This window comes from Triturus cristatus, chromosome 4_2 (assembly GCF_964204655.1).
Source record: "Triturus cristatus chromosome 4_2, aTriCri1.1, whole genome shotgun sequence".
NCBI classification, from domain to species: Eukaryota; Metazoa; Chordata; class Amphibia; order Caudata; family Salamandridae; genus Triturus; species Triturus cristatus.
Window position 1 is genome coordinate 286862946 of NC_140586.1, and position 26235 is coordinate 286889180.

The 26235-nt window shown below is 48.3% G+C and overlaps 1 protein-coding gene across 1 annotated transcript in view; it reads left to right on the plus strand.

Annotated features, from left to right (window-relative positions):
- The first annotated feature begins 24123 nt into the window (after positions 1-24123).
- The window catches only part of UCK2 (uridine-cytidine kinase 2), a 122187-nt gene continuing 120075 nt past the window's right edge, over positions 24124-26235 (plus strand). Inside the window, exon 1 of the mRNA XM_085601540.1 lies at positions 24124-24470. Within this exon, the coding sequence (XP_085457666.1) occupies positions 24378-24470 (93 nt within the window). The 5' untranslated portion in view covers positions 24124-24377. The remainder of the gene's footprint in view (positions 24471-26235) is intronic.

Genomic DNA, 26235 nt, shown 5'->3' on the forward strand with positions numbered 1-26235 from the left:
TTGGACTTGCCTCTGTAGGATTTACCAGTCTGTTGTCTGTAAGACTGTTGGGTTTCGGATGAAAAACTTTGGTGTCCTTGGTTGTAGGAGCGGTACTGAGTGGAATTGCCACGAAAGGAAGAGGTGGTGCTGCGTCCGCGAGCACCCCGAAAAGGCTGCCTTCTAAACTGGAGCGAGCCGAGGGCTTCTTGATTGTTTGGAGGGCGTCATCCACATGTTGTCCAAACAAGGATTCCCCATCAAAGGGCATATTGAGAATCTTTGCCTGGACTTCTTGACAAAAAGAAATGGAACAAAGGCAGCCTTGCCTCCTTAAAACAGCTGCTCCAACCAGCTGTCGAAAACCAGTGGAGGCAATGTCAACAGAGCAATCAATAATCTCTGAAGAAGCTCTTTCACCTTCGTGCAAGATTTTTAGGGCGTCGCCTCTAGAGGGCTCTGGAATGAGCTTAACGAAAGCCTCCATGTCCGACCACATTTGGCGATCGTAAAGGCCCAAGATGGCCAAAGAATTCGCCGCCCTTACTTTTGTGGAAGTCATGGTAGAGAACTTCTTCCCGATGGTGTCAAGGCGACGGCCGTCACGGTCAGGTGGAAAGGAAAGTGGAGACAATGGATTCTTCGAGCGACGTTGTGCCGCCTGGGTGATGACTGAGTCCGGCTTAGGCTGGGACACCAAGCAAGCTCGGGCCTTGTACTTTTTCTCCAACCGCGGAAGAACTGCCGGGATTGAATTTGGTGTTTTCATTAGTTTAATCCCTTCATTCCAAATAAAGTCAATGAAGGGCACGGCCCGGACTTGTTTCTGTGGTTGTGATTTGAAGTCATACAGAAAGCAATCCTCCTCTCTCATGACCATGGGGAGATGAAATTGCTGCGCCGCTCTTTCCATCAGCTGATGGAAACCTGTAATCTCAACAGGTGGAAAGTTCACTGGCGACCTTGGAGGCGACAAAGGCGAATTTATTTGATAATCGTCCCAGTCGGCCATGGTATCGTCGTCATCGCCCTGGAGCTCTCCGTCTTCCGTATCCAGAAGAACGTCACAGTCACCCCCTGCAGGGGGCACTAGTGAAGGGGCGGATGGCGTTTGCTCCGCCGGCACTGGAGGAGGAGTCGGAAAGTTCGATGGTGCGTCACGTGGAGAACTATGAGATGAAGGTGGAAAAGCGACGGTTGTAATCCTCCAACATAAATTGGAGGTTGGAGATGAGGGACAAAGGAAGCTGTGCCATAGGAACCTGTGAAGGATCCTGTTCCTCTTCCTGATAGCAATGATCGTCCAGATCGTCATCTTGGAAATCCTGACATTTGATGAAGAGTTCAGATGGACTGTGAGCAGCCCGGAAAGTGGAGTGAATGTCCTCATCAGAAGCAGAGTCATCCTCGTTGCCAGAGGGAAACAACTGTTGCGGTGGCTGAGTGGCCGGTGGCATAGGAATGGAGCCCAAAACAGCGTGACGACGCTGAAGCAAGGATTCGTCAACAGGAGCAGATGTTGGCGTAGACATTGGCACCAGAGGCTGAAATGCAAAAGTTGACAACACCGTCGACGAGGCCGCCGTCGACGAGGCCGCCGTCGACGAGGCCGCCGTCGACGAGGCCGCCGTCGACGAAGCCACCATCGATGAAGCCACCGTCGACGAAGATTTGGACGTCGACGGGATAATCATCTTCTTCGTCGTCAACGAGGAGTATATAGGAATCGTCGACGAGACAGCCTTCAATGAAACACATACCACTGTCGACGGAGAGTACGTCGACGAAGGCGTCGTCGACGACATAGGAAATCTGCTTGAAACCGTCGTCACCGTTGTCGACGAGGTTGAAGAAGCAGCAGATTTCGTCGACGGAGGGACCGTCGACGAGCCCGTCGAAGGTTTGGCACGTTTTTTAGCAAAAACATGCGCTGAAGGAGTCACAGACGCCTGAGAGTGAGATCTCGGGGGTGTTGACGTAGTAGCAGAATGTACTGGCACTTTAGAAACTCCCAAAAGGTGAAGCTTTCTCTTTTTAGAAAGGGAGAGGGCAAGTCCTGTACACTACTACGCTTGGAGGAGACTCCGGTGCGAGCAGAAGCCACACTTTCCACCTCAGAGAGGGGATTATCTGCGTCCTTCAATATTTGGAGCCACAACAGGAGGCGACCCTCCCTGTCCTTTAGAGTCTTCTGTGAGAAAGTTCTACGGATTTTACAGTTGCCCACCTTATGGTCGGATTAAAGGCAGTATATACATTTTTCATGAGGGTCCTCAGAAAAAAGTCTTAACTTCCCACAAGAAGCACAAGAACGAAAAAGAGACTTCTTACTTGAAGACATGAGGAGAAGTTGAGGAAAAATCCAAACCAGAGAAATAAACTGAGCAGAGCTCAGGGAGGCTCCCTTCACACGACGTGCGGTAGAAAATCTGAGGGCCTGAGCCTCTGAGGAGAAGGTTCTAGAGGGTGCTTGCGCCTGATTGGCTAGAGTTTGGACTATAAAAACGACATGGATATGTCAGTAAAGTGATTATTTGTTCTCAATACTTTCCTATCTGTCAATGTTATCCTATGGTACTTTTGACTTGATATGTTATTTTGAACTATATAAAGTTCATTTAGATATGTATTTTATTCTTATATGGTTTATGTATGTATCTAGATACATGAGACTTATTGCTTTTTATGTACCGTGGGACTCCCACTTCGACGACGGGGAATATTCAAGCATGTGAATCTATGAAAGACACCCCAATACTGGAGAAGAAATGTTTTCAAAGTATTTGCCAGACTTCTGGGGAGAGCATATATGGACTTCAGATTTAGTTAATAAAGTCCAAGAAGGGAGACCCAGACTCCGTCTAAACAGTGTCCACTCACAGGTAGTAATGCATTTCGTCATCCGAATTGTGACCCATCTCTATGCATCTAAGGCGAAAAATCCACATGGCCTCTTTTTTACGGAGGGTTAATTCTCTATTTCCACCCAAGGATTAAGAGGAATATGTTCGATACCATGGAACCATATTTTGTAATTTGCACTGTGATGTTCTCTCATGTGGTATGTCATGGGATATTTCAAGTCATAATTCTTTAAAGCTCTTACGTGCTCCTGGATGCGCGATTTAAGCGGTCGCACCGTACTGCCTACATAGACCTTGTTGCAATCACAGCCCAGTACATATACAACATGACTTGTTTTACAATTAATAAACTGTTTTATGTCATATTCTTTTGTTGTATTGTAATTAAATTTTTTGATCTTATTCTTACCAAACGAGCAGACATTATAACTCGAACACGTATAGAAACCTTTTGGTGTAATGGGCATCCATGTTGTAGGGCTTGTATGTCTAGGGTAACTAGGGCACAGTAGATTGCGAAGTGTTTTGCCTCTCCGAAATGTGACTCTGGGTGTTGCCGTAACATGTTCTCTCAAATTAGGTATCTCATAAAGCAATCCCCAATGTCGCTTGAGGATGTTAAACAGCCTAGCACTGTTGTTTGTGTGCTGTGTGATAAAGGCTAAATGTGACCCTTCTTTCCTTTTACGTTTGGCTCTTGTATGTTTTTGTAATGTACTTGCTCTAGTAACATTTTTGATTCTTGAATCAGCCTTTGTCAAGATGTCTTCAGCATATCCCCGTTGTCTAAACCTTTCTTTTACTTCACTGATGTTATCCCTAAATGACTCGTCTGAGCTACAATTGCGACGAACACGCACCATTTCTCCAAATGGTATGTTCTTGATGACTAAATCAATAAAGGGTTACAGTGAAATCAAGTTACTTACAAATACAGCAGCATAGTTCATTGAAAATCACGGGGATGGGGGATCATCACCATCGGCATCGTGGGGAGGGGTACATATATCGCCACGGTATGCATTTCAGGGGGCCCAAACCCTGGACCATTTGCGGGGGCATCCACGGGCCACATAAGCTGTTTCTTCTCTTAGCATACACCAGTCAAGATCTCGCTCCCAATCTGTGACAGTGGGCGGGTGTGGGGCTCCCCAGAGCTGCGCAATATTTCTCTTGGCGATCATGCAGCCAAGCGTGACCCATTGCGTAGTATAAGTGTTGAGGTCGGTAGGTTCCCAGATATTAAGGAGGCACCTGGGCGCTTCCGGTTTGATTTCTACCCCCAACACTCCACTCATGATTGTGTGTATGTTGCGCCAATATTCCTGGATCTGCTCGCAGTGCCACAGTAAATGTATGAATGTACCCAATTGTGTGCATCCCCTCCTACAAGAGCCATCCGTCAGTCCACCCATGTGCACCAGCTGGGGACCAGTTATGTAAATTCTGTGGAGGATCTTTAGTTGCACCAGTCTTAGTCGCGCCGGGATAGCGACTGTTTTGGGAGAGGAGACCGCTTCCTTCCAAGTTTCATCATCTAATTCTATTCCGTCCTCACTCCATTTGTCTCGTAGTTTCAATAGGGGGTTTTCAACATTATTAATGAGTTTTCGATATGTCAGGGAAATGGCCTTGTCTGGCAGGTGGCCATCCAGTAGTCTATCCTCTAGTGGGGAGGTATCTGGCGGAGTAGAGTCACCGGGAAATGCTGTTTTTAGCGAGTGTTTTATTTGTAGGTACCGATAGTACTCAGAATCCGCCAGGGCATACTGAGTTTGGAGAGCGTTAAAGGGCTTCACACCCTTTGCGTGCCAACGGTCCTTGACATGGGAGATGCCTATTAGGTCCCATTTATCAAACCCCTTTGAGTTTCCCATGTATCCAAGTTTTTGTGAGTCCCACAGAGGCGTGGCGAGAGTCAGCTTGTTTTGCCAGCCGAGTGACTTAGTTGCAGAATGCCAGATTTGAACTATGTGGTCGGTAGGGTCGGTGAGTGGGTATTTTCTTGGTGTGGAGTATAGCGCCCGGGAGAAGGTCCCGTTGGGTAGAAGCCAACGATCCATAAGGAACCCCGGGTTGTAAGGGCGACCATATGTGCAATGATTGATAGCTGTTAGACGCGCAGCCCGATAATATTTTTTAATATCAGGTAAGCCGATTCCTCCATCATACCAGCTAAGTATCAGCTTTTTCAGAGCAATACGCGGTCTCCCTCCCCATAGGAGGTCTCGCAGGAGCCCTTTGAGATCTTTAAAATACGAGTTTGAGACAGGATCGGCTGAGTTCTGCAGGACGTACAGGAAACAGGGCAGAGACATCATTTTAAATAATGCTGCCTTGCCCCAATAGTGAGAGCGGGAGTAACTTCCAGTTTGTTATGTCGCTTCTGAGCCTTTGCAGTGGGGGGATCAAATTCCGGGCGTATCGGACTGAGGAGTCAAGAGAGATAAATATGCCTAAATATTTGAAGCCTTCTGAGACAACTGGAATCTGGCAATTTCGGAGTAAAGGGGGGGAATTCCCCCAGAGGACATATAGAAACGATTTTTGCCAATTGACGCGAAACCCAGAATACCTGCCAAAAATATCCAATATGTCAAAGACTGCTATCAGGGATCTCTTCGGGGACGTGAGATAAAGAAGAATATAATCCGCGTATAAGGATATCCAGTCCTCCCAGTCCGCCGACCAACGCATGCCGCGGATCATTACATCCTCACGGATCCACGCCGCAAGTGGTTCAAGGGCCATAGCGAATAGCAAGGGAGAAAGGGGGCACCCCTGATGGGTCCCTCGGCTGAGTTGAAGGGCTCTGACTTCCTCTTGTTCACAACTATCTGAGCCATCGGCACGCTGTATAACAGTCGGACCCAGCAACAGAAATTCGGCCCAAATCCTTGTTTGGCAAGTACTGCAAACAAAAAAGGCCACTCCAGTGAGTGTATCAAAGGCCATAGTGGCATCAAGGGAAAATATAATGGCATCCTCACGTATCGTCGGTACTCTGCCCAGGACCCCGTGCAGTCTGCGCAGGTTGAGAGCAGTGTTTCTTTTAGGCATGAATCCTGATTGATCTGGATGGACTAGATCACCTATCACCTTGATCAGCCTCGTGGCAAGTACTATAGCTAGAATCTTGGGTTCCACGTTTAGCAGCGATATGGGTCGATAGGAGGTGCATTCCGTTTTGGATTTCCCTTCCTAGTGGCAATCCTCTGGTCATATGGCAGTGAGCCCTGCTTAAGGCTGTCTTCGAACATGGATTTCAGATAGGGGGCCAATTTATCTGGTCGAAGTTTGTAAAGCTCGATTAGAATGCCATTTGGGCCTAGGGCTTTTCCCGAGTGTAATGTTCTTATAGCTGTTGCTATTTCATCAGCAGTTAGGGCACTGTCCATAAATGTTTGGGCTGAGTCTGACAGTTTCGGGAGAGAGATATCTTTAATAAGGTCAGTAAAATATGCCTCAGGGTATGGTGCCATCGAACTATATACTGTTTGGAAGTGAGCTGCAAAGTGGTTAGCTGTGTCTTGGGGATCTGTCACAGGGGACCCGTCGGTACCTCTAAGTTCTGGCACGAGCCTGCTGGCCTGCTCCTTCTTATCCAACCAGGCGAGCAATTTGCCAGCCTTGTCACCCCAGTCTTATATCGGGCCCAGTCTATCCTGTCCCATTAGTTTGGCACGGTCAGTGACCAGTGCCCGGTATTCATCCTGGCGCAGACGGAGGGAGTGAAGGGCTTCAGGTGTGGCATCTGAGTTAACGTCCTGTTCTAGACGATAAAGCTCCTGTTCTATGTCGGAGATGTATTTTGCCCATTCCTTTTTGGAGCCCGCAACTAGGGTGAGGGCCTGCCCTCGAACCACCGTTTTGAAAGCTTTCCATAATATTTGGGGGACTCAACTGTGTGTTTGTTCTCCAGGAAGTAATCGTCAATAGTTTTGTTTAGGTCTTTCCGTATTTTTAGGTTCTTGAGGTACCAAGGATTTATTGGGGCAACTCGTCCCACTTGTGTGTGGTCTAGAACTATGCGGACCCACAGAGGGGAATGATCGGAAATACCTCTGGCCAGGTGACGGATTTCGTGAATATCTGTGATTTGTGGAGCCGGGACAATTATGTAGTCAAGACGGGACAGCCTGTTGTGTGCCCCTGAATGGAAAGTGTGCTGTATCTTGTCCAGATTGTATGCTCTACAGCTATCTATCAGCCCCATCGCTTCCAAGAAACTGGAAAAAGTATGTGCGGCTTGGGGGGTTATGCGAGGGGGGTGCCTGACTAGTGAACCCGATACTATTGAGTTAAAGTCGCCTCTGAGCACCAAGTGTCCGTCAGGCAACGTTAACAGTACAGCACTCAGGTCAGTGAATGTTATGCCCTGCATCCCCGGAGGTGCGTATATTGACATGAAAGTAATAATTCGGCCCTCCCAAGAGCCCGTGATCCCGACATATCTGCCCCGTCATCTACATATGAGGAGGTGAGTGAAAGAGGAAATGACTTTTTCTGCATAATGCCTACACCCCTGGAGCTGTAAGTAAAGCCCGCATGTGCCACCATCGAGTAACTCCATCTGTGCATCGCTTTGCACGTGTTGCCAATGAGGTGGGTTTCCTGGAGTAACACAATGTCCGGTGATAGTCTCTTAATATACTGCAATACAACACTTCTCTTGATCTTGTCCCCCAATCCGTTAACATTCCAACTTAAGATTTTGACTTCCTTGTTACACTGTACTCCCATTGGTAGTTAGACAGGTCCCCACTAGCGGGGTTACGTTTATGCATTGTACCGTCGAGATAGTGCAAAAAAACCAAACAAAATAAACAACAATCCCTCCCAACATCCCCCCACCCTGCTTCCCTGCACTCCGGGCTCAGAACTGCCCATGATTCTTAAATGCAGAGTGCCTGTCGCCCAACTATTCTACTGAAAGAAGAACACGGGGGAGGCCTTAGAGCCCTGTTGGCCCCCCTTCCTACCATTACAGGTTACCGGTGTAGTACATGTTGGATATCCAGGCCACCAAGTATGAAGGTTCCAATACGTCGGCATAAAGTTCGATTCCAGCATGGGCAAAATATTGGTGGCCTGTGTTCTATTGACGGAGAAAGCAAATTGTTCAAAGGCCTTTCCACGAGAGTTCTTCGTACTATTCACTGGTCGGTGGAGTTCTTTTCCGGCGAGGTTCTAAGGCTGTCCAGCCAGTCAGATGCCACCTCTGGTAGGTCAAAGAAGCGGGTTTTACCTTCAATTTCAACTCTCAAACGCGCAGGGAAGAGCATGGTGTATTTGAGACCTTTTTCCCTCAACCTGCGCTTAACATCAAGGAAGGAGTGTCGCCGCATTTGCACTGCCCGGGTGAAGACGGGGAAGAAAGTAATTACCGCATTGTCTAGGTGGATCAGAGGAGCGACCCTCGCTGCTTGTAGGATTGTGTCCCTATCTCTATAGTTGAGCAAGCGAGCTAATATTGGATGGGGGGTGCCCCGGCTTCCGGCGACCCCCGGGCACTCTATGGGCTCTTCCGATTACGAACAATTTGGAAAGGCCCTTTGGCTGCAGCTTTGTCGAGATCAGCTCTTCAATGAACAGGTCAACAGCGGGACCCTCCGATTTCTCTGGCACGCCAAGAACGCGGATGTTATTGCATCTCAGGCGCCCTTTATAGTCATCCAGCTTGTCCTCCGTAAACTTACGGAATGTTTGTATTTCCCCAATGTCCGTTTGTAGTTGCGAAGTGTCCTCCACAAGGCTGGCGGCGGTTATCTCCAACTGTTTGACCTTCTCTCTATACTTTGTAAGATCAGCCCTGATCAGTGTTACTTCCGAGGAGAGGGTGTCAATAGATATGCCGACCCCTATGATAGCTGCCATTAAGTCCTTCATTGTGGGTTCAGTAGGATCCTGCTCAGCTCCGCTCTGTGGCTTGTCACTGACCACCTTTCGCTCAGTCAGGTCCGCCTTCGGGCAGGTGTACTGGTCAAGCCTGCTTTGCTGGGACGCCCGGGGGCCCTTAGCGTTGGACATGTCGAGGCTTTTGTTGTTTCCCCGGAAGGATACGCAGACTGCCCGCCAATTGGGAGTGCCACAGGTCCAATCCCCCTGAGGTCTTCTTCTAAGTACCGGGCCAACTGCGTGCCAATGTGAATTTTTGCCGGGTTCAATCCGTCTTATCCAGGTGCTAGATGGGAACCGTGAACCAGATTTGAGCATTGGGGGGCGCCCATGGTGCCGCCGGCCGTGGAAGCACCGCCGCCAGTCCCTGCGGCGACACACGTGCACTATGGAAGCTGCAGGGGTTGTCCCATCCTCTGACCACCAAGCCTCCACAAGGTCTAGCTGTTTCTTTTGTCCCAGGACGCTGGTAGCAATGATTGGTATCTCTCTAGGCAGCGAGGACCAGCCGCGGCGGTTCAGATGCAAGGGCTATGGATGTGCCAGGGAAGGGGGGGAGAGGGGGATTCACACTGGGGCCTCAGGCAGCTGGCATCAATGGCGCGAAAAAACACAGAAGCGCCCGCTCCACGCTCACCCCTCCAGGCCCTCCTGAGTCACCCCGACGCCACCCAGAAAAAGCTCTCCTAGGCGCCGTCAGTCTCGGGGGTCTTCACAGATAACAAGGCCCCATCTGGCAAAGGTCCAAGAAGATCCCGGCAGCGCCCTCGGCAGGCCCGCTTGGATGCTGTACTCTTGCGGCTCACCTGGAAGTCTGCACAGTGGAGTCCCGCCGGCCCTGTGGGATCTTCACTGCAGTAGGTGCAGCCGCGTCAGGCCACCGCGCACTGCACCAGAAGGCTCCAGGCACTGCCCCAAATGAACAGTGGCTCAAAGTCAAGGAGAAGATGGGGGCATGTTCGCATTGGCGCCGCTCAGTCCGTCACATTTGCTGGGAGGTAATCCGTGCTGATAAAGGATCTCAAGCGGTGTAGATCACGGCTCCAGTTACCGGTGAGTCCGCACCAGTGGGGCTGCAGGGTCTGTCCCTGCATCGCTAGCGCCCGCCCAGGGCTCGCTGCGCAGATGCCTGAGGCCCGGCTCCGTTGCGATAGACCTCGCTCAGGGGCTGCAGTCCTCAGTCCAGAGCGTGGGGCTGCAGCGTTACGGCCCCCGGGGATGTTTAAAGGCGTCTCCTGAGCCTCGCGTTTTCAATATTCGGCCCCCTGAGGGTGGGGGAGGGGGGCCGCCCCGACGTCTCCCACAGCTGGCACTATCACCGGAGGCCCCGGCTTTCACCCGTCACAGGCCCCGAGGTGACGACAAGGATAACTTTGGCCCACCACCTCCGATTTTGCCCAGGGCTGCGTTGTCGGGCACCGCTCTCACTCCGGTTTCGGAATTCACACCTTTAGTACAGATTTATGCGGCGGATTAATGAGGTAGGAAGGGAGGGCTTCGGAGCAGCCCTAGCAAGCGGCCATGTTGGTTTGCCGCGAAACCACGCCCCTCCACATACTGTTTTTAATAGAATTGTAACACTGTTTAAAGTACGTACTGATGTACTCCCCACATGAAGGCCTGATGTGTGAAAGAAGAGAGTTATTTATTGTCCATTTGCTGATAAGCTAATTTTAGCATTGTACATATTGATGTCTTTTTAATGTGATCTGTAAGAGTTTTTTTATATGTTTTAATGTATTTATTACTGTTCACTTTAATGGTCATTTGACTGAATACATTGATTTGAGATAACAACATCAGTATGCAACAACAGACAGTAGTTACTAGCGCTACGAGGCCATAACAGACACAGAAGTGCGTTATGTGAAAAGTGAATAGCATAGCACGCAGTGCACTTTCACTCCTTCTCTACTACCTTAGTTCCATTAGCATTCTAAGCATTACACAAACAGCAGGACAATGATAAAGTTAGGATAAAATGTGAGGCCACCCCAGTGGCAGACGTCCGCTATGCAAAACCAAATAACATAACAAGCAGTGTAGTTTCATCCATTTTCTACCCCCTCAGCACCTAGAATAGGACTATGAGCATTCTAAGTGCTACAATAGGCTGCTATCACATGGCAGATGTGCACTATACAGGCAGCACCACATAAAAAGACCAGTACATGGCGGGCTCACCAGCACAGTCCAGCAGCACTGCCAGTAGCAGGATGAGCTTGACATCCCACTCCTGCCCGAAATTTGTGTGCTTCAAGTGAAACTCTCTGTAGCCTCTCCTGAGGGAGCGCAGCGTGTCTTACTCACTAGTGGGTAGCTGTTCCTAAAAGAGGTGGATAGTCAACCAATTTGGTTGAGTGGTGGTAACTGTGTAGACTCAGGAAGAACACCAAGAAGGGTCTAGATGCAGGTGGGGGAATTCCTCCTTTTGGAAGTAGTGCCCTCACACACCCTTGCGAGTGTCATGCTTCATCATCCGGCTTTGCTACTCGTGGGGGTGGCGCTGCTGTCTCCCATGGGCCCCGCGAGAGGGCTCTTTATCGGAGATCTTTTGCAGGAGATGCCGCAGTTGTGAATGTGGGTGTGTGGGCCTAGAGAGGTGAGTGTGTGTGTTAAAGTTACCTAAACAGTAACCAGAAAACAGTTTTATTCAGGGGTCCGGAAGGCAAGTTTAAAAGCAATGGATAGAAGCCAGCCCCTCCTACAATGAGCAAATGTTGCAGCAGAGGGTTGAGTGTGTTTCTACTGCTCTCAATCCGTGAAAGTGAGTGAACAAAAGTGCAATCTAGGGCAACATGTTTTCGCAAACAAGTGGTCTCTAGTGGATCCTAGTGCACTTCTTCAGGACCTTTAAGTGAAGTGAAATGAAAACAAATGGAAATCTGGGAAAAGGACCCCCTATAATCCCATGGTACCTATAATCAGGTGTAAAGCGTCAAAGCGCTGAATGGAATGTCCAGGTCACGTTCCAAATGCCCAACTGGGGATGGTAAAACAAGAGGAGAAACACAGAACACAAACAGATGTGTCAGGTAAAAGAAGGTAGGAGCATTCGTAATCAGTAGAATGCTGAGACGGTGGTATAAAAATCCATACAAACGCAAGCATGCACAGTGTGACACGCCCTTAATTTCATACTCATACATATTTATGTGTGACAGAAAACTGCACACAATTGCGGCCGGTGCAGGTAACCTCACACAGGCCGTGTGTCACCTCCGTTAGGCAAAAGCCAGTGGTGACAGGTATTGGTGCATGCATCTATCAAAAGTGTATAGACCCAGGGTATTATTAAGTCAAGTAAAATCAAGGCAAGACTGCCATGGTGCTCGTGGCAGTGCATTAGCCGTAATAGGAGTGCATAGTACTCTCGTTGACAACTCGATGGTATTCGCGGCATAATGTGATGTGACCATTGTTGAGCGCGATCTGACACACTCGCAACACACTTAAGAATCATAACCGCCTACCCCTTTGTTCGAGATGATTGGCCGTTGTAATAGAGTTAGCAGTCCAGTAGCTGGGGAGGGCGGAGCCAGAGGGTCGAGGGAAGAGGAGGAGTCCGGACAGGATAGGGGGCAGTTAGTGTAGGGACAAGGCAGAGATAAGAGGCTGATAAATAAAGCTCCTGTAAACCACAAGAAGTGTCCGTGGTTCTTTGTAGCACGATGCTACAACTGGCGACGAGGGTGGGATAAGCAAGCCCCCACTGTCCAAGGAGCCCCCGAGATTAGTGAAGAGCCGGGAGCAGCCACAGGAGCAGGTGTGGACCTGCCTGAAGCGACCGATCGCTCCGAAGCGCGATGCACGCTGGATGTGTAAGATTTGGATGCCACCAGTGAGTACAGAAGTCGGGAGCCCACCCCGACCCTGCCTTGTGCCCCAGAACGAAGAGAGGAGTGCCTCTACGTTGGAGACGCTGTCTCCGAAAGCCTGCCAGCGCGTGCCGTTGAGCGCGTTGAAATACGAGCTGAAAGCCCGTCGATGCCGGCTAATCTCACGCCCGATGCGTGAGCTTTGGCACGCTGTCGCGAGGGAAAAGCGGGAAGCTGCAGAATAAGGCGGGAGCCCACCCCGACCTCACCTGATAGCTGTCGCCGTCGGAGATAAGCAGAGCTTGAAGAGTGCCACCCTGAAGCTGCCCGCCGGTGAGTCCAGCATGGAAATGACTGACTGAGCTAGGAGAGAGAGCCTCGTGTGTGTGCAGGGGCGGCGGCCATCTTGAAGTCAGGCAGCTTTCGAGACAGTCCCCTTGAGTGGTGCAGAGCGGCCATTTTGAAGTCAGGCACCCTGCAAATAAGCAAGCCTTGTCAAGTGCAAATAAACAAGCATTGGTGAAGGGACGTAAAACAAGCATTGGCAAGTACAAATAAACAAGCATTGACGAGAGCAAATAAACAAGCATTAGCGAGAACACGTAAACAAGCATTGATATGTGCAAACAAACAAGCATTGGCAAGAAGAAATAAACAAGCATTGACGAGAGCAAGTAAACAAGCAGTGGCAAGAGCAAATGAACAAGCGTCGACAAGAGCAAATAAACAAGCATTGACAAGAGCAAATAAACAAGCATTGGCGAGAACACGTAAAGAAACAAGCACCACCGAGGGAGTGGAAAGAAGACAACGACACAATGGGGACCTCACCACAGCGGAAGCACCTCGTTGCGGGAGGATCACACCTGCGAGCTCCGGAATCTCGGACCGTGACCACTGGAGGGAGTATGGGCCCCAAGTGGCAAGAATGGTTAGAAGACTTCGAAGACTATATGGAGGGATCCAAGGTGACGGAAGACAAAGAGAAGTTAATTGCCCTCCGCAACCTCGCAGGCCGAGAAATAAGCAAAATAATCAAGGATCTTCCGCCTGCTGAAACGGGGACGTATGACAAAGTGCGTGAGGCACTGAACAAAAAATTCCTTCACAAAAGAAACGTAGATTATGAGCGCCATACATTCCATCAAGCACGCCAAGGAAAGGAGGAAGCGATGGGTGCATTCATCACCCGGCTACGACGGCTGTCGAGATACTGCGAGTTTGAAACATTCTTGCCTGATGCTGCCATCAAATCGCAAATAATAACAGGTTGCCACTCAGAGACACTCCGGAGACGGCTACTGAGGAAACCCCACGAACTAGAAGAGATTGAAGAAATGACCCGCATATATGACCAAGCGGAGGAACACGCTGCCACCATTGAAACAGGTCACAACGTCAGCCATGAGCAAGCACACCGCGTTCAAGAACACTCTAGTGGCAGAAGGAAATATTCGCCGGAGAACAAATGGAGGCACAGCACGTCGTCTCGCCAACGGTGTCCGGAGTATGGGAGAAGGGAGCTCGGGCGAAGAGATCGGAAGACAGAAAGGACTAAGCGATGTTATCGGTGTGGACGTGACTACCCCCATGTGGACACCTGTCCGGCCATGGGCCAACGGTGCAGGAAATGTGGGCGGTCCAATCACTTCGAAGCAATGTGTGGGGACTACCACCGAAACAAGCGAAGTGAAACAACGAGATCGTCCTGCTCAGACACCCGGAAACACCACATACGAGCCGTTCAAGGAGAGCTCGTGCGGTCCCCAGGCTCATCACATTCTAGCCGGGAATCACGCAGGTCATGTTGGGACCGCCGATCCCCATCTCGGGACTCGAGCTCATCATCCTCCCGAGATTCTACATACACAGTGGAATACTTGAACATGATTGCAGACCCCGATCAGCTAAAAAAATATCCGCGACTAGACATTAAAGTGGGGAATCACAACACTAAATTTGTCATGGATAGCGGTGCTTCGCTGAACTACATTCCAGTTACGGAGCATGACAAAATGGTCCCAAAACCCCCACTGACTTTTGCACCGGTCCGCGTTTTCACGTGGATGGCCAACAAACCGCTTCCCTGTCTGGGTAAATTCCACACAACGCTCACGCATGGAAACATCACCATACAGGCGGTCATACATGTCATCAAAGGGCCTGAAGCCGACTGCCTTCTTAGCCTCCCCACGGCGGAGCGGCTTCGTCTGGTGGAAATTTTATTCAAAGTCAACAACACACAGGACTACGTTACCATGTTTCCCGAACTCTTTCACGGTCTAGGCAAGCTGAGAGGTTGCCAAATTCGGCTGCACATCAATGAACAGGTCAAGCCCGTTGCGCAGCACCCACGACGGGTTCCCTATCATGTTCAAAGTGCTGTTGAGGAGGAACTTCAGGAACTGCTTTCAGCGGACATCATCGAGCGCACGGATGGCCCGACGCCGTGGGTATCGCCGGTGGTCATCGTACCAAAAAAGGGGACTCCCAACAAAGTGAGACTGTGCGTTGACATGCGCTTGCCCAATACCGCAATTGAAAGAGAGCGACACCCTGGACCACACCTGAGCGACATGATCGCTGCCCTGAATGGCGCAAGGGTGTTTTCAAAGCTAGACCTGAATAAAGGTTATCACCAGCTAGAACTGGACGCCAAGTCTCGTTACATCACCACGTTCGCTACACACCTGGGACTGTTCCGGTACAAACGGTTGAGCTTTGGTGTCTCGTCTGCCGCGGAAATTTTCCAGGAAGCTATCCGCCAGATCATTCAACACATTCCGAACACGCTGAATTACAGCGACGACATCCTGGTCTATGGGTCTGATGTTAGTGAGCATGACATCGCTCTTGACCGCGTTTGCCATGCCCTGCTGGATGCAAATTTGACGCTGAACAAAGAGAAATGTGAGTTCCACAGGGCCACTCTGAGGTTCTTCGGTCATATCTTCTCCGACGAGGGCATGAAGCCTGACCCGGATAAGATTGCGACGTTGAACAACACCAACAGCCCGCAGGATGTCAATGACTTGAGGTCTTTCTTAGGGATGGCCAGCTATTGTGTCCGCTACATCCGGGACTACGCGACTATCAGTCACCCCCTTCGGATCCTGACCAAGCTTGGTCAACCGTTTGACTGGACCCCTGAGTGTGAGAGGGCGTTCACGGAAATAAAGCGCGCAGTGGAGTCGGCCGACAGTCTCTCTTATTTCAATCCACGACGGAAGACGGAGATCACTGTTGATGCCAGCCCTGTTGGACTGGGGGCCATCCTGGCTCAATATGAGAATGACTCTGACCAGAGGCGGATCGTCGCATATGCCAGCCGCAGCCTGTCGGATCCCGAGAAGAAGTACTCGCAGCCGGAGAAGGAAAGTCTTGCTGTAGTGTGGGCGTGCGAACATTTTCATGTGTTTATATATGGCAAGCACTTTACCTTGATCACGGACCATCAGGCGCTGCACACCATCTACGGCAATCCCAAATCCAAGATGCCTCCGAGAATTGAGAGATGGGGTCTCCGACTTCAGGAGTACACTTTCACGATTGTTCATAAACCGGGGAAGGCGGAGAACCCGGCTGACTACATGTCCCGTCACCCTCAGCCATCTTCAGAATCGAAACCATCGATTGCCGAGGAATATATTCACTTCGTGGCTGCCCGAGCACTGCCACCGGCCATTCCCATGGATGTCATTCGGGAGGTCACCGCCCAGGACACCATCCTGCAAATAGTGTTACACCGGATCCGAACTAATAAATGGAGACATAACACGCAAGAAGAAGACACAGATTCGACAATCCGGAAAGAGATTCAGGCATTCCGGCACGTCTGTGATGAACTATCGGTCACCACGGATGGAGTCATTCTAAGAGGTCAACGACTCGTCATCCCCAGTCAACTACGGCAGGGAGTCATCGACCTGGCCCATGAAGGCCACAGAGGAGTGGTGTCTACAAAGCGAGCTCTACGGGAACGCGTCTGGTTCCCCTTCCTGGATCAGATGGTAGAGTCCACGCTAAGGGACTGCCACCTCTGTCAGCTGACCAGCCAAAGCAATCCACCGGCACCCCTACAGATGACCACCTTACCCAGTGGAGTATGGCAAGAAATTGCCATGGACTTTTATGGGCTACTGCAGTCTGGCAAATACGTGGTTGCCATAATCGATGAATATTCGCGATTTCCCATCGCACAAATCATATCATCTACTAGCGCCTCTTGCACTCTCAAAGTGCTAGACGAAGTATTTGCAACATGGGGTGTCCCCAGAGAAGTCAAAACGGACAATGGTCCCCCATTCAATGGACACGAATTCAGTGCCTTTGCGAAGCACATGGACTTCAAACACCGAAAGGTCACGCCACTCTGGCCCCAAGCAAATGGCACTATTGAGAGATTTATGGCCACGATTAAAAAGACATTTCAGCAAGCGTCCGCTGAGAAGAAAGAACTACAGGCAGCCCTGACTGAAGTCCTCAGAGCGTACCGGACAACACCACACTCAACCACCGGACAATGCCCTGCAACCCTCATGCTAGGGCGACCAATGAGAAATCGCATCCCGACATGGGAGGGCGCCTTGCAAGCAGTATCACCAAATCTCATCCATCAGGAAATGGTAGTGACGGATAAGCACAACATGGACAAAATGAAATCGTATGCTGACGCAAAGAGAAGAGCGAGGTCTCCGTCCTTGCATGAAGGGGATCACGTCCTCGTCAAACAAGAGCAGCGGAAAAAGACTGATTCCCGCTTCCGTGATGAGCCACTGGTAATTACTCAACAGAAGGGCACTATGCTGACCGCGGAATCTGAGCAGCGCAGAATCACCAGAAATGTCTCCCATTTCAAGAGGTGTCCGCGAGACCCGAACGGACCAGGGATAGACACGACTCTCATGCCTGCAAGTGAAGAACAGGACCCTAGTGACACTGGAGACAGAGGTCAGCAAAGTGAGCCAGTGACGAGTGTACTCACCGGGAACATGTCACTGCGGCCACGTCGTGAAATCCGGCCACCCAAGAGACTCATTGTAGAGATGGACTAAAGCACTGGTGATCGTTTGTTTTATTAAGAAAAGGGGAGATGTAATAGAGTTAGCAGTCCAGTAGCTGGGGAGGGCGGAGCCAGAGGGTCGAGGGAAGAGGAGGAGTGCCGACAGGATAGGGGGCAGTTAGTGTAGGGACAAGGCAGAGATAAGAGGCTGATAAATAAAGCTCCTGTAAACCACAAGAAGTGTCCGTGGTTCTTTGTAGCACGATGCTACAGCCGTGCCGGCAGACTCTGCGGTCATGAAGAGGGACATCTATTAGTGCGGTAAAATAATCAGCAGGTATGGTGAGATCTTTGAATACAAACGTTGCACTCGAGAAGGGTTCACCACTTATGATATTCCAGAAGTTGGTAGGTCTTTGGTTGACTAAATTATGTAGTAGGATTTTGTCGTTTAACACACTCAAATACTGTCTGGGCAAGAGTTTTAATTCGTTAGTACCAATCCAACACCTAACTTCAGCAACCAGCAAGTAAAATGTATTTATTTTATTTAGGGAGTTTTATATAGCGCTGGCCAGACCCGGGGGTATCGGAGCGCTTTGCAGCAGTTTTTCGCAAGAAAAAAGATGACAAGCTAACATTTGCATTGTCTGCTACTGTGCTGCACCACAAGCGGTGTCTTACTGAACTACAAGCAAACATTTGGGGTTAAAAGCTGCAAACTATGCAGCACATGGCGGTAATTTCAGTACCTGTGGCCGCAGAAATACATAATTCCAGTATTTCGTAATTCCAGAGGCCCCGCATATATATGAAGAAATCTCATCTCAAAAGATTGCAGCAAGCCTGCATGGAAGTTTGAAAGAGCTTTTAAATTAGCATCCAGCAGAAACAAAACACTGCACATGAGAAATGAGAAAAAATATAGCAGCAGTTAAAGCAAGCACTTGCAAAGCCAGTATGTCCGGATTCCACAATGATTCTGTACTTACAGATTTAAAAACAAAACGCTGCTGCAGCGAACAAACTGAAATGATTGCATTTTCTATACAATGCATCTATGAGATGAATGTATGATAATTCAGTATACATTTGAAATGCAAAATAATCAAAAATGCAGGCACTTCACAGGAGACAGAATAATACATCAAACACCCAACAGCATGGGTGTGTAGAGAAATATCAAGCCACAAAAGATATAATGATAGTATAGAAAAGGAAAAACTGCAGCAACCGTCTATTGAACAGCTAAGTGTTTATTGGATGAGGAAGCCTCACCCACACTGTTGTGGCATGCTTCATCATAGGCAACCGTATCCCACCCTGATAAGACGATATTAGCAGGGTGAACTTAACCTTCGTGTGAGGGAGTTCTTAATAAGAATTACGGGACATAACAGAGATCCAGCTCTTCAATTAAAAATACCTTCAGGTATACCCAAAGGATATTCCTTAATTGTTGGGTACCCAGGGTATGATTGAAACTAGAAAAGGCGGATGTGTGATGTAGTGCTATGACTCAATCATCTTGGTTAGTGCGGACAAGTTTCAACTTACCGGTTGCCCAAAAGGGTCAAGGGCTTTCATCAGGGCATGTGGAATCCCTTACATAAGAAATAAGTACACATTCATACATGGGTAAGAATCTCACCTCAGGATTGGAGATGTAAGAACCCTAACTAGAGGTATTTTGATCAACCTGGTTTTTAAAAAAGGGTTCATCTTCTGTAGTCTTAATTTGAGACTCTAAAAACTGAAGAGGGAATTCAAGATTATAAACAAACAGATAAGATGGGACAGTGAAGATAATGCCTGAACAAAACTGTTCCCAGCCGTTTTATCACAAAACAAACAAGCTTTTGGGGCTCTGGTGGGATATGGCACAAGATCGTACAAGCGGCCTGATGATCAGTTCATCCCAAATGATAAATTCACATAAAGCCCCCGTACAAATCAGTAATTATGAGCTCTTTTGAACCCCTAACAGAACTCGGAACATTTTCCGATATTACAAAGGAGGAAATATCAAAGCTAATAAAAAGTACTCGCTCTCCCAAAGCAGCTGGACCAAATGGATCGATAGATATGATCAAGTTACATGTCATCTTTTGGAGCACTCTGCTAGAACAGCTATTCTCGTATGTAACTAAGTCTGGGAAAGTTACATGTTCTTGGAAAAGGGCGATTGTGCATCCAATCTATAAACAAGGTCCAAAACAAGATCAAACCAGCTACAGATTAGTAGCACTCTTAGACTCTGAAGGGAAACTGTTTGCTAAGCACCTTCAAACTAAATTAAGGCTTTTGGCAGAAGAAAAATCATTAATTCCATCAATACAAACAGGATTCCATGCAGGCTGTTCAACAGTTGGTAATATTAAAACACTGGCTCTACTAGGGAAAATATCACGTGTATAGAAACCAACGCTATACGCCTGTTTTGTGGGCTATTCCATGGCTTTCGACAAAGTGAACTGGTAAAGGCTGTGGGATAAGCTTATAACTTGGGACATAAATCTTAGCCTTCTGCACTTTATCATCGAATTCCATACAGAAACATGGCTTCAGGTAAAGCTATCAACTGACAATACCCTATCTTCTAAATTTTGCACTGAGAACAGCCATAAACAAGGATGTATCCTCGCCCCTCTATTATTCTCCTTGTACATCTCTGACTTAACTGGGTCACTTTAGTCAGATCAGGGTATCCTCCAAATTTAGGAGGCATAAAATAAACACATTTGGTCTACACTGATGATCTGGTGTCCTGTCACAAACGTCAAAAGGTCTACAGCCTCAACTAAACAAATTGCATAGTTACAACTTGGAGAATGGATTAATTGCCAACCTGTCCAAAACGAAAATCATGACCTTTGGGCAGCAAACTAAATCCAATGGATGGGTTTTAGGAGAAACTTCAATTGAAATAGTGAAACAATAGGACTATCTTGGAGTGACTTTCGACAGTAAGTTATCATGGTCGTATCATCTGGCCACTAGAAAATTAAAGTCAACAGTGATGACCAGATCGGTCCTAAGATTCGCAAATGTGTTTGGCGGAAAAGCGATAAGGCTATCACTTAAAGCGTTAAACATGAAATTGGTTCCGTATCTACTGTATGCGTCTCCCACACTGAATCACAAGTCCATTTCTAGTCTTCATAAAAATGTTATGCAATGTGTACGCAACCTATTACATCTAAACATAGCCACTCCCCACAGTGTTATAAGACTACAATTAGGTTTAAAATATTTAACATCACTCCACTTCAGAAGCATCGTGAATTATATCCGCGAATGTGCAAAAATGGACCCACACTAAAACATCTCATATACCGAGAACTGGGTAAATCTTTACACAAGGATTGGGAGTTGCACATCTTATTGACGAACTTAGAATCTTATGACCTACCTGGTTCACAGACACTGGGACAATGAATGGATCAGCCTGGAAAATCCTCTGCCGTGATATATTAAACAGTGGGGCTTGGACTTCGTACAAGCTGGAAAATACAAGCATATGGACCTAGTCCGATTCTTACTCTGTGCAGAGCCAAGAATAGGGTCAAATTTGCCCAGCTAAGCTTAAAAAAATTCTTTAAGATTTAGATTGTTTTATATTCCGATTTGTGAGTTTGAAGGGAAATGGAACCCAGCTTTTACAGGTAAAACTGCCTATCTTCTCTGTGGGCTTGCAACTGAATCCCTCCTGCACATCATATGTATTTGTCCTAAATTGTTGTACTTAAGAAAAAAATACTTACACTCCATGTTTAACAGAGAAAAAATATGATCAACTGTGGAAGCCAGTTTAAGTTTCTTTATTAGCCATTCGATTAATTAAAATCATTAAAGTAAAATATGTGTTGCCTTTTGCCCCCTCAACCGCTGGTCTCATGGATCTCAAAACTGCAGGGACCCCCAGCACATGTGTACTTTTAAGTCAATGTAAATTGTGCTTATATATGAAAAGGAGCAACAAATAGAAATGTCAGACCCTTTGTTGATATGGACATAGGCTCCTTTACGATTGGTTGAATATCTTAAAACTCCTCCAGGTGAAGCCAAAGCCCACTATGTATATTTTAAAGACTAGGGGGCCGATTCCGATCTGGGTCGGAAGTGAACCAAACGTGATCCGGCCGGAAAAACTACGAGCCGTACGCGTGTTTTCTGGCCGACTCGTACAGCTGTACGAGCGAGCAAGTATGATGCGAGCTACGTGAAATTCACCGACCGAGTCGTTTCCGGGTCCGAACCGCTCCGTACGTCTCGGTCGGAAGCTAACCGTGGCGTGCAATGGATGCGATTTACGACCGAGCCAGTACGATGCACGCGTCGGACAGCCTGTGCAAGCCGGAGTGTTCGGCTCGCAAAACGTCCGGGTGGTTGCCTTTGGGGGTCCGCGTTGGACCCCCTGACACCCGCAGCTCTACGACTCGGACACAGGGGGAGACTCATGGGTCTCCCCAACAGAGGCATGTAAGGTGCGGATGGCACCGACGCATACCAACTGTAGGGGGCGCACTTGTCCACGACGTACCCATTCAGTCAATAGGAGCCCATGTACGTGTCGTACGACCGGCTCCCATTGACTCCTATGGGAGTCCGACTGAACCGAGTCCGGCAGCATACGGCCGCATCGTACTCGCTCGGTCGGACTGCAGGCCTCCGACTCGGTTGGAAAACACTCCGGATCCGGCTCGGTCACAGATCTTTCCGACCCGGATCGGAATCAGCACCTAGGTTGTTAACGTTCGGTCTCGCAGCTAGATGGAGTCTTACGCCAGACCTAAACATGAGGGGGAAAAAAAAAGACTGAAGGACAAGATCTAAATGAAGCTGTAAGTATTTAATGTATCTTTAATCTCAAGAACACTTTTAGGGCCTGGTGTGTCCTTAACAATTGCTTGTGGGGCGTCGCATTTAGGGGAATGAACCAGGACATCGTCCAAGTAGGTTCATTTAGGAAGTTTGAAAAAATGCCACCCATAAGTGTTGGAACATTGCTGGGGCTTTTACAAAGCTAGAAAGCCATTGTCATTGTGTAAGTGTGGATTGGTTTTGGTGTCATGTTAGACCGGGAAATTTACTTAAAACAAATTAGAGTACTTTTAAGATGTTTCATTGAGACTTTAATATTTTAATTCTAATTGTTTTTATGATTTTTTTGTAAATATAAACATGAAAAAACTGTACACAGACTCTAAATAGAGTTTCAACCTAAGAAAAAGGAGCGTGCAATTATCAATCCTTAATTAATACAATAGTTCAAAGAGGTACACTCTCCATCTGTACGCTCTTTATCATCCAATCATAAATGGTCATACGTCTTTTTGATATTATTCCCATCTACTGCGTCCTGCGCTCACTTCTTCCGTGACTACTGCTATTCCGATGTTCAAATTCCCGCCGTTTTCGGGATTGGTACAACACATTGAAGAATATAATTTGTGATTCTCGTGTGATCATGAGCCCTGATGATGTCCATATTGGACGAAACGCGTTGGCTGGATTGATTTGACTGCTAGCTGGATTGATTTGACGGTTTCTATTGATCTATCACTGATTGAATTAAATTTGGAATCGATAATTCAACCAAGAGACTCCCAAGAGACCATTTATGATTGGATGATGAAGCGTGTAGGGATGGAGAGTATACCTCTTTGAACTATTGTATTATTTAAGGATTGATAATTACACGCTCCATTTTCTTAGGTTGGAACTTTGTTTGGACTTGGCCCAGTGGCAGTGGGACCACATTAAGTTGAGCGTGATTGGAACATTATAGAATTTCCCGGCTTGTACACCAGTGCTCTCTTGATTTTAACCCTCACTGTAAGCAAGTTGTGTTTCTAAATAGAGTTTGTTTATAAAGTCTGGGGAGGTCGCAAAAATCTGTCACGCACAGAAATTAGGCATCAGAGATACATGTTTTACATTTCGTTGTTTGCACTCGCTTCCTGTGATGTCATCGATGCACAAGAGCACGTGCTATCGCATCTATGACGTCATCAAAGTTGAACAGGTACACGTAAAATGTTGAAACTTGAATCTCATAAAGATTATTTTGTGTAAAGGGTCTGTAGATATATTATTTCCAGGTTTATCGGCTGTAATGGAATGATATGAAATTGCGTATTTGAGTGACGCGTGTAACTATAAATATTCTGCACGTGTTCGGGCTCCACTCATTTCACGAAACTCCTAAAAACGTGATCGCAGAATCCCTGGGCGTGGGTTAATGGATAGCGCTGTCCTACAAGGATCTCTCCAGCCTTTGAAGGTCAAGTTTGTAGAACCGATTGCAGCCAAAAACCATGTGTCAGTGTGTAATTTGCATAATATATATTCATCCCAAAATGCACTTCTCAACAGCGACTTTGTATTTCAGACAGAGACCAGTCACCGTGTGGGTTGATGCGATGTGCGTTTGTGGGGGCTTTTTGCATTTCGGGGAGATCAGAGGCCAGTGCAGATGCGGTCGGTGGATTGCTCAGGGTAACACGAGGTGTCTGCACGCAGCAGATCGAGGGTATCCTAGGCGAGCTGCCAGTACCGCGGTTCGCCCATGCTTGGAATAATTACAGTTCTGGGAGGGTGAGGGCGCTCCACCCTCCCCTGGCCCTGATTCACCCATATAAATGCAGCTCGGCCAGCCAAGTCCAAATAGAGAGAGGAAGTGATGAGAGGGGAGGGTCTGAGAGAGTAAAATCAGGCTCCCAGCGGCAGCTGCTGGGATAATCCGGAGGAGGAGGGAGCTGCAAAGAGCTGGTGGGGGAGAGCAGCGGCAGCACTGCACACTCACTTTCAAGCATGGCCGGGGACAGCGAGCAGAGCCTGCACAGCCACCAGCAGGACGGGCAGCCCTTCCTGATCGGGGTCAGCGGGGGCACGGCCAGCGGCAAGGTGAGACGGGCTAAAGGTCAGGGGTGGTGGGAGGATAGAGCCCTCGTGGTGATAAGCGCGAGCAGGAAGTGCCTGGCGGAGGGGAATGAGGCACAGCGACGGCCGCGTGGCTTCCATTCACAGCCCTGATGTAGCAGTTTTCACGGCGCTCTCTACAGTACAGACAACAAAGGGGAGACTGGCGGGCTGGTTCCGCGCGGGCAAGAACGTTTCCTACACCGGGGCTGGTTCGAAATGTTAAAAGATCTTGACGTTCTAAATTTAAGGGATCTAGGCTTTATAAAAGCACGCGGTTTGTTCTACACAGTATGGGGTATAAGCGGTCTATAGCAGACAAAGGAATCTTGACGTTCTAAAGACATCACAAACAGGAATGTTCGGAACACCGTGGTGTTCTAGAAGTAATTGGAGAATCTAAACGTTCTGAAGACGCTGAAAGTATACGTCCTAAACCGCGGGACGCATGGGCATTCCATTGATATAAAATCTATTGAGCGTGGAACATACCCTAGTGCAAAAAGGGCACTAACCCCCCCCCCCCCCCCCCCCAAAAAAAAACTCATATGAAACGGATCTGACATTCAAGACAACCCTGCACAGTAACACTATAAGCTTCGGGTATTGTTTTAAAAGCAGCAAAGTGATTTAGACGTTCCAAATGTGCGGAACTGTATGTCCTAATGGCAGAATGTACTGACAATGTAGGGAACACTTGATCTAGACGTCGTAGACAGCTGGCATCTCGGGGATTCTAGTACAATAGGGTCTAGACGTTCGCATCCCATACACGAACGTCCTACACAGCAAGCGTGAGATCTAAAGGTATATACATAACGGGCGATCTAAACGCCGGAAGGCATGAAGAAAAGTACAACTAACTACACGTTCTAAAGACAACAAATGTTCTATTTGCAGTGTGACACCCTGTCGGGTGCCGTGATCTGTGACGTTCTTACTTAAAGGGGAGGTGTAGGCCGCCTCTCTTAGGGGGGTTCCCCTACTGGATTCTATTTACGCTGTCTGTGCATCTGTTTCTTTCGGTACAGCACACTGTAGACGTGTAGCCTTTTATTTCCTCCTTCCATCGTGTGGCTAGATTGTGCTTTCTCGGAAGTGGAGCCGAGAAAGCCATGTGCATGGCTGCCAGCGGTGGGGGCGGCGGATTCCGCGGACACGTCGGATCCGTCTGCGGGCAGGCGGGGGCTTTTTTTGTCTGTCTGGGCGCCGCGTGCCACCAAACCAGGAAGAAAACTACCGCCGAAAAGAGCGCACGGACAGAGACGAAATGCCCCACTACGGTTACTTTTAATTGCACACAAGAATGAGGGCCCCTATTAGACGGAGGCGGGGGGTTCGCGATGACAGAGATCCGCCCACGGTTTGAAATTTTGGCGGGACGGAGCGGGCTTTGTGAAACCTCTCAAGTCGAGGTTCATCATCCCCCTCCACTTTAATTGGAATATTGTACGCAGTTCAAAAAAGTTTGTATACTCACTTTATCCTCAGACTCCCTCCACCCAGGATGGTTGTCACAGCAGTTTACATTTTGGTATTTATCTTTGTAACATGCCCCCCCCCCCCCTTGCTGGGACCATCATTGCATCGTCCAATGCACCATTCCCCGTACATTGATTTTACCACCCATACCGGTGACACTGTCCGTTCTGCGCACCTCAACCGTGTTTGAGTTTGCGAAAAAATTGCAATTCAGGATTTGGAGGGCGATCCCATCGGCAGAGAATCTGCACGCCACAGGATCAAACGG